The sequence below is a fragment of the Cyprinodon variegatus genome, unplaced genomic scaffold (genome assembly GCF_000732505.1).
Source record: "Cyprinodon variegatus isolate N-32 unplaced genomic scaffold, C_variegatus-1.0 Scaffold187, whole genome shotgun sequence".
Lineage (NCBI taxonomy): Eukaryota > Metazoa > Chordata > Actinopteri > Cyprinodontiformes > Cyprinodontidae > Cyprinodon > Cyprinodon variegatus.
The window spans coordinates 849,817-859,465 of NW_015150640.1; the positions used below are offsets into that span (position 1 = coordinate 849,817).

Consider the following 9,649-nt stretch of genomic DNA (forward strand, 5'->3'; position numbering starts at 1 on the left):
GACTTAAGACTTACACCATCCCCCTAGTCCTATTATCCTATAAAAGGCTGCTTGTTCTTGTTTAGCTCCTGAACAATCTATACCCTGCAATTAGGGTTGGACGATATATATTGAATATACTCGATGTATCTTGAGTTTCCCCACGCACAATAGTTTAAATGACTCTATCGCAACCATCAAGTACAAACTCGCATGACGACATTAAACTGTCTGCATCTATTTCACTGAGTGTTATTTTTCCCACACACTTTGAATGCATCATACATACAGGACTATTTTCTCACACACTACAGCAACCGGCAAACGAAATATGGAGACAGCAGGAGTTTTAGCTAAGCAGTATATCGCAGTGGTTTGGATTTCACTCCGAGGACGTCGAACAAGACGTGCCTCAAAAACCATTGCTGCAAAAGGTAGCAGTACAAATTAACTCCAGTACCTAAAAAGTCATCCACTGCAAAATGTAGAATGTTGTAAACCCCGTATGTCAGAGTCTTCCCACATACCAATTAAGAAGTTAAATAAATCAGCTGTGAAGCCGATGATGTTGGCCTTGTTATTCGAAAAACAACACTGATTCTGGTTCTGCTGAAGGTTTCTTCCTGTTAAAAGGGAATGTTTTTCTCTCCACTGTCACTACAAGCATGCTTAGTGTGAGGGATTGCCTTTGAATCAATGAATCGATGCAATCAACTGGTTTTCCTTAGATAGAAAACTTTGAATCAATTTGACTGTATGACCTGGTTTACTATAAAGTGCCTTGAGATGACATGTGCTGAGAATCGGCGCTATGTAAATAAACTGAATTGAATTGAAAAAGCGATCCCATATGAGAGAAAAAGAAAGAGATGGAAGGAAATCCCAGATGATATTTATTATGTTATTTAAATGTCTTTCAGATGCTCTAATACCTGTTATGTGATGTGGTCTTGTTCAGAGGGTTTGCAGGCGTTCTCTAAACTTGGCAATGTTCTCATGTTTGTGCTTCTTTAAAATTGCCAGCACATTGACAGGGGTCAATACCAATAGTTTTGTGATGCTCTTATAATGCTGTAATTTTTTGACAGTATTTGCGTTTTTGTAACTTGCAAATTCTCTTTTTCATTCTGAATTATTTTTTATTATATACAAAAGAGACCTTGTTTAATTTACATTTTATTTAGTATTGCATGTTTTTCCTTTGTTTCCTGTTTGGTTGCTGGGATCTTGTTAAAGGTTTAATACTGACACAGAAAGACGTAATGTGGCAGTATTATTTGTGAAAAGCTTTGAGCTGGTTAAAATAAAATGTTTTAAAATTGAAACCAAATATTTGAATGAGTATATCAGTGCAATTTTATGCACTTTACTGTTTTTTAAGGTAATTCAAACATATCGTGATATAAATTGTGTATCACGACATAGCCCATATATATCGCAATTTTAGATTTTCTTCATATCGCCCAGCCCTACCTGCAATAATACCAAATAATCTAGACAGAAAAATAGAAGTAAAACATGATTATTGATGATCATATGTTTCTTTTTTTTTTTTATGTGACTTAATTATATTTTTAACAAATAATAAAATGTTCTCTTAAATGTGCTCCTCCCATCATCCGTAAGTCGGCACAGTTTTTTTTTTTAAACTCTCTTCTGTATCTCTCTCCTCTGTTTCTTAATCTCTCTCTCTCTAAAATGCTGTTCCCTTGTGGAGTTTGGGTCAAACTGGTGGAGGACACATGAGATGAAATTAGGTGTTAAAAACCTCACAGACAACATGGTGACTTAAAAAATACTCAATTACTGCTTAGTAAGAAAAAAGATAACCCAGATCCAAGTGTGATCTATTGTTACAGTTTCCAAGTTAGATATTGTAGCAATAAACTAATGCCAAATTATACAAACAACATATAGGCTGATAAAAAAGTATCCTAAACTGGGCAATAACATGGCCACTTTGAAAACAATACTTGCCATTAAATTGAACATAACTAGTAATTAAAAAGGTGATATTTCATTGATAATTCATTTATTTTTCTCTATTACTTTTATTTAGGTCAAAGTTGCTGGTAGGTGTCTAGATTAGCAGATGCAACTTGAGTTTACTTGTTCTAATTTATTTTATTTTCAAAGAAAAAAAAAACACTTGTCATCCTTTTGGTAGCCTTTATAACGGAGGACCTCCTAAAACATGTCAAAGAATAATATTTGTTATAATTGTGTTTTATGTTGCATGTAGATATGAATTTATCAGTTTTTCGTTTTTAAATGTTTTTTTGTGGTTTACTGGGAAAATCTAGAAAGGGACCTTTATTTTGTTCCCTCTTTTCTTGCAATAAACTATGTGGTAAGTTTCAAGCCTGGGAAGTCCAGGTCCCTGGTCTTGCGGAAAGGGAAGGTGACGGACCGCTTCCGCTTCAGCCTGGGAAATACCACTATTCCATCCGTGTCTGAAAAACCAGTGAGGAACCTTGGAAAGCTCTTCACTGGTGATCTAAAGGACACCCCTGCATGGCAACCAACCAGCACCAACCTTAACCAGTGGCTCCTAGCTGTTGACAAGTTTGGACTTCCTGGGAAATTCAAGGCTTGGATCTATCAGCACAACATCCTGCCCCGTCTCCTCTGGCCTCTGCTGATGTACGAGATCCCACTTACGACCGGGCTGGGCTTTGAGAGGAAGATCAGTCAGTACCTGCGCAGGTGGCTGGGCTTGCCTCGCAGTCTGAGCAGTATTGCCCTGTTTGGATATGGGATCAAGCTCCAGCTTCCGTTTAGCAGTGTGTTGGAGGAGTTCAAGGTCGCCCGGGCCAGAGAAGTCCTTTTCTACAGAGACTCCACTGATGGAAAGGTGTCTTCAGCAGGGATAGAGGTTCGCACTGGAAGGAAGTGACGTGCCAAGGTTAAAGTGGAAAGAGCAGAGGCGAGGCTGCGTCACAGCACCCTGGTGGGTACAGTGGCCACAGGGTGGGCAGGGCTAGGCAGCAACCCGAAGCCCTGCTACAGCAGAGTGACAGGCGTAAGCTCATCCAAGAGGAGGTTCGGGCAGAGGTGGAAGAAGCTCGCTTCAGCAGGGTGGTGGGCATGAGCAAGCAGGGGGCCTGGACCAAGTGGGAGCATGTTTCCAGCCGTAAGATCACCTGGACTGATGTATGGAGGGCAGAGGCACATCATTTCAGGTTCCTCGTCCAAGCGGTGTATGATGTCCTCCCAAGCCCCACTAACTTGTTCACCTGGGGCCTGATAGATTCACCAGTGTGTCAGCTCTGCCAGAGGAAAGGGTCTCTTGAGCACATCCTAAGCTGCTGCCCAAAGGCCCTGGGAGATGGCAGATACTGCTGGCGCCATGACAAGGTCCTGCGGGCATTAGCAGATACCATCTGCATTGGCATAAACACCAGCAAGAGTCAACCTCTAACCAGGAGCATGATTGCCTTTGTTCGAGCAGGGGAGAAACTGCAACCCTCCAAGAAGATCCAAGGGGGCCTGCTCACGACAGCAAGGGACTGGCAGCTCTTGGTCGATCTGGGGAGGCAGTTGCCATTCCCGGATTACATTGCAGCCACGACACTCCGCCCGGACATGGTGCTGTCATCAACTTCCACCAGGCAGGTTGTGCTGCTTGAACTAACTGTTCCTTGGGAGGACAGAATAGAGGAAGCCCAGAAGAGGAAGAGGGCTAAATATGCAGAACCTGTGGCTGAGTGCCGGAGGAATGGCTGGAAGGCCCGCTGTGAGCCTATTGAAGTTGGCTGCAGGGGCTTCACAGGCAGATCTCTACACTGTGTCTTGCACTCCTAGGGATTTGCGGTCTGCAGAGACGAGGAGCCACCAAGAACATCTTGGAAGCAGCTGAAAAGGCTTCACGGTGGCTCTGGTTGAGGAGGGGGGAGGCGTGGCGTAGTGCGCTACCTGGACACAAGTCGGGGAACTGATCACGCCTGGCTGTGTCGCCCGAGTGAGGTTGTATGACTAAGACCCGAAACACCCAGTGATCTTGGGAGAGTCACTGAAGATGTGTCCAGGTTGCACCACTAGGTGTATTACAATTCCAATTCTAGTGGGCTCCTGAAATAAGAGAAAGATGCACATTAGGCTTGGTAATTGGGACCTTTTCTTTCACAAAAATAAATAAATAATTACTGCATTTTGTTTAAATGCAACGGAAGAATTTATAAAACCCTCCAAAAAGTGGCTCATTCCGTTTATAAGTGAGAAGGAAGATACTGCAGGAGAATCCAGCTGAAGCAGAAATAAAGTATTTTTCGAGAGAAAAATTATTTTAAAAAATTTTACCTTGTTGCACAACATGTCTGTCTTTTTTTTGTCAATTTGTCAACTAGCTAGTGTTTATGATTTGTGTGAAATAATGATGAGCTAACAGGAGCAAGCAGGATGACTTACTGACTGATGGAATTAGGGCTCCGGGAGCCTGTTTAGGTTGATTAGGTTATGGTTAACTGAAACTAAAAAGTATGGACTTGCAAGCAGCACTGAAAAGCAATAGGGTATTTTGATGTCTATAAGGAGCAAAAACATATCTGTTCTCTAAAACTGTGCACATATAGTTTAACAAGGATCCTAAAATTTAACTGAGAAGCACTGATGCAGATATTGACACCAGACGTGGTGAAGAAATTAGGATTTTCCTGTTTAAATTGAGTCAATTCCAATTTTAGTATCAATAAAAATTTATATTGATGGGTTAAACAAATTTTATTTGGGCAATGTCTGTCTGTTTGTCCTATATGTGGAATGCATGTGATGTTTGATTACACTGTGGATGATGCATTTTGATGCTAAGTAAAAATTGTTTTCTGGTATGACATTAATAATATTTGCATTTTTACAGGATTTGGAAGGAGCTCTTAGGACATAACAGAAGAGTAAAGCATATTTTTTATCAATATACATTGCAGACTTGTTGGAATAGAGTGTCAAATGCCCTGATCTCTACGTCAACTGACTTCTTAAGTCTACTCTGCACAGAAAGAACCAGAACCAAACATGGAGAAGCAACTTTTAGTTCTTATGCTTCACTGATCTGAAACAAACTCCAAAACACTGAAAGTCCTGAAACCTAAAGTTGCATTAAATCAAGATTCAAAACATATTAGAGTGACCTTTGAGTGTACTATGTAAGCATTGTTTGGCAAAGGCTGTGTTTTTTATGTAATAAATTTGAACAATTCTTGAGAAAAATGTATTTTTCAATTGTTTTGTGTACAATTTTGTGGGAGGAGTTTGATTTAATACAATTTGAAATTATTTCTTCTTGAATAAATGTGTAAAAAGTGCAACGCTGGATAGAAAGAATTACCATATTCTGAAGAGAAAAAGGTGTCTGGGAGCTGTTGGCTGTTAAGGCATTGTACACACTAAGCCCACAGAGCTAAGCAACATCACGTCTCTCAATTATTTCTAAAATCTATAACCCAGCAGGTGGTTAATCAAACATCCTGTCATAATTTGGAGCAGTTGTTATTGAGCTGCAGCACTAATGCTTCTGTTTTTCTGTAGAACAGAGGGTTAAATCCTCTGTAGTGCACCTTTTTTTTTTTTTGCTTGTCTGATGCTGGATGTTGGAGTTCTTTCACGCATGTTAAGAGGAATGAGGATGGAAAAAACAAAAAGACTTAACCACAAAGGTTGTTCCACTTAAAGAGGGGATTTCTGAGAGAAAAGACTACTCAGTGAGATGCACACTTTTTTACTGGTGTTATACACTTATTCTTGTAACAGAAAAGATTGTTTCAAGCTACAAACCAATTGCTATGTCAAGCCCAAAGTCTTTGCTAAAAGTCCAGGTCAAGTTTTTTTTCCTAAGTTCAGGTTCACTCTTGTTTTGTTTTTCCCTTGTTCCAAGTCAGAATAAAGACCACAATCTTAACTGCCTTGTTTTCTGAGTGTGGCAGACATTCACATGCCTAGGGTTAACATGCAAACTTCACCTCATACATTGTTAGAGAAAACCGCTTCATTATACCCAGCCTGAATATATATTCTGTATACAGTAGAGTTAATGTCAGTTTCAGTAAATTCCCTATATTAAACTGACCATAGTTTTTAAAGAGTTTTGCTTTGATTTGTGTGTTTAATGATGTAAGACATGTCTTTAAAAACAAAAAAAAAATGAAAAACCTGCAATAGGACAAGCATTTTTGATCACAAATAACAAATAGGGTTGCAGAAGCAGAGCAACAGAAGTCTTGTGCTTGCTCCTTAAAAAGCCTGCTTGGCTGTTTGTTTCATGTAAGAAAATAATGAGTTGAGAATCTCATGTATTGTTTGAGGCTGGGACTCAACACTGAAGTTTGGACAAAAGAAACCCTTTATAAATATACACTTTTCCTGCACTGTTATTGATACAGATGTAAATGATGCAGTAATCTTGCAAGAAAACCCAGCTTAACATTCATGAACACAAGTATTAAGATGTTTTTCCCTTAGTTAGAATTTGCATTTATTGTATAGAAGAATGTACGTAAGTGATGCTGCAACCTTTATTTCTCAGATTTTTTTTCAGTGTTTCCAATTTTAGGTGGCTTATTAAATTTCTTTTTCTTTTTTTTTTGTCACAATCTGGCTAATACCTAATGCATCAAATTTAAGCTTCTACCTCCTGTTCCTAGCTCTTATCCCTTTATATTTTATGATGTTAACAGTAACATCAGTATCCAGATTATAAAAAGAACTCAGGACTATTGAATCTGGACAAACTTCAGCCCTAATGAATTTCATTAGATGGATATCTTAACGTGGTGGAGGGGTTTCAGTGGCTGGATGATCCCAGATGCTCTGTTATCAGGGGCTTAAATGCCCCTGGTAGGGTCTCCCAAGGCAAACAAGCCCTGCCTGACAAGTCAGACAGAGTGGTTCACAAAGCCCCTATTATGACCTATAAAATCGAGGCACATGATGTCGCACAGTACGATGGGACCTCACCCTGGAGCCAAGCCTGGGGTTGGGGTTCATCAGGCAGTGCCTGTTGGCTGGGGGTTTTTTTTCTCATGGGACTCGGCCGGGCCGGGTCCAGCCTGAAGGAGTGATGTGAGGCCATCCCCCATTGGACTCACTGCCTGCAGGGGGAACCATGAGGGATTGAGCAGCAGTCAGAGGCAGAGGCATCGTCGACCCATTCTGTCCCACCGAGCAAAAATTGGTTGAAAAGACATTGCAAAGATGACATGATTTAGATCCACATTTGGTTGAAAAGCAAAAGGTGAAACGCTGTAATTCTGCCTTTTTTTTTTTGCCATTTAGTGTAAACTATATCATTCTGCAAAACAAAAAACAATAAATTGAATGCTTTAATAATACATGCAGTCAGTTTTTATTTATATTTGCAGTTGAAAAATAAATAATTTATTGTTATTGAATAATTAATTGAATTAATTAAATATACATGCTTCATTTGATTACATTACATTGATTACATTACTGTAAAAAGCCTTTTTATAGTAATATTCACCTGTATATTATATTCAGTACATATTCAGCTGTAAATTTAGTTCATAATACTAATTATCTATATATTATATTCATAGGAAAAATCTATTAATAAGATTCTGTTTATAATGGTATTCATCTCTATACTTATTCAGTAGAAACCCATGTCCTGTATTTATGGAACCATTATTTATCCTGCACCTGCTGCTATTGCACTTCTGGTTAGACCTAAACTGCATTTCGTTGCCTTGTACCTGTATATGTGTAATGACAATAAAGTCAAATCTAATCTAATTATGTCAGCCTTGAACCTTGAAGTTCCTGTATTTTATGTCATAATTGTTATAACTTTTTGGATTGGGGTTTAATGAAACAAAAGCAAATTTTAAGTTCTAAAGAAGTAGGATTGTAGATTATTCTTTAAGGTATTAGCCTTATACATTATGAACTTGATTTTGGCTTGTAATTTCTGTCAAGCTGCCTAAATGTATGAGCTAAATTATAGCAGGGCGAACAAAAAAATGTATTTCTCTTAATGTCCGCATTGAAATGGAAAAGCATCAAATCATTTTTCAACAGTTCTAACACATAGCATTCTCACTGTTGATAGTATCTGTGATGATGAATGAAATGAAGCAAAAATGGCTGCATAACTTTATAAGTGTCACACTTAAACCAAACACAATATCAAGCAAAAATAACCTGACTGAAGACAAGATATAGCTCATTTATTAAACAGTACCGGGGGGGTCACAGTGTAATTTCATGGACAAATGTTAGAAATCTCTCTTTATAATAAATACAAAAGTTATAGTTATGTTATTTAAGTGCGATGGTATTGCAACTAGGTCTACTGCACTTTTCTCTGTTCAGATGTTGGAAAGGGGGCTTATCTGCTTCCTTTAGACACCTTATTTTTAGGGTCTTAAGCCTCCTTCATGCTGTCAGTCGGGTTCTATTTAATTGATTTCTTGTTTTCAAAACTAGGCCTAAGCAAGGCAAGAGAAATAATAAAAAAAATAATTGTTTAACAACGTTAAGATTTTTTTACGCCCTGTTAAATTAATTTAAAAAAAGTCTCTTTCTATTAAAATTCGTTTAATGTTTTTGACCTACTTTTTCACAGAACGCATTTGAATGTGCACAAAGAGTGAATGTCAACTAAAAGCTGAAAGCTATTTTAAAGTGAAAGTTAAACAGCATAAATTAACAGCAAAACATTAACATTTCTGTTAAGTAATAACATTAGTGGAGTAATTAACTTGTATGATTAAAAACTGGTGAATTTCTTATACTTATTCTTTCTATCTCTATAAGTAGTTTGTAGAAACAGCAGGTTGCTTTTCCCTATATTTGAGGAGATTTTTACTATTTATACTGTGGTGTAAATCTATTAATTTCATCATTTGTTGCAATAAAGGCAAGATTAAAATCAAAGCTGCGGAGAAAAAGAAGCTTCCTGCATCCCATCTACTTTTAGGGCTGTTTGTGGACATGCTTTGAAAATCCTTTCTCCTTTTGTTAGGCAAAACAAAGCGCGTCAGAAGTATATTTCTTTTTCAACAAGGTCATTCAGAACAACAGCAGGTAAATCAGCCACAGTTGTAAAGGTGTTGAGACGTGGCAATCTGTGAGAATTCGTCAGGACGCTCGACCCCCGACCTCCGTACTTTTCTTTTCCCCTCCGAGTCAGAGGTTTGATACAGATGTAGGACAGAAATTTATTGTGCAGCGAAGCATAGATGAAGGGGTTGTAGCAGGCTGAGCTCATGGCCAACAGGTGGGCAGACACCTGGATGACATTAATGTAGTTTTTCCCCAGTATGGTGAAGTCTGTGTCCAGGTCACAGATCAGATTCACCACCTGAAACGAGAAACTTATTGTTAGAAGTTTTATTGAAAGGCTAAAAATCTTTCAGACATATGCAGCCATATATAAAAAGAAAAACTACATTTTGTAGTCCAATTTATTCTTTTTCCTAACCTTTTATTCTTTAGCAAGTTTCAGATTTTTTTTTTAAATCAAACTAAAAAACTTTTTGTTGACCCAGAATGTCTATTAGTCTATTATTTCTAAAAAATAATAGACTAATATTTCTTCCTTACACAAGGAATCTGTAGCTTAGCTGGACATTTGATCATCAAGGTTCATTTTTTTTAACCTGACTCAGCCAGGTGGTTTTGCTCAACGTATCCATCTGGAAACTTTGAAGTATTT

The 9,649-nt window shown here is 38.2% G+C and overlaps 1 protein-coding gene and 1 pseudogene across 1 annotated transcript in view; one reads left to right on the forward strand and one right to left on the reverse strand.

The window, feature by feature from the left end:
- LOC107087565 overlaps positions 1–3,917 on the forward strand; it is a 12,077-nt pseudogene extending 8,160 nt beyond the window's left edge.
- Positions 3,918–8,821: 4,904 nt separating this feature from the next.
- The window catches only part of LOC107087573 (prolactin-releasing peptide receptor-like), a 5,695-nt gene continuing 4,867 nt past the window's right edge, over positions 8,822–9,649 (reverse strand). The window contains exon 3 of the mRNA XM_015379221.1: positions 8,822–9,295. Within this exon, the coding sequence (XP_015234707.1) occupies positions 8,972–9,295 (324 nt within the window). The 3' untranslated portion in view covers positions 8,822–8,971. The remainder of the gene's footprint in view (positions 9,296–9,649) is intronic.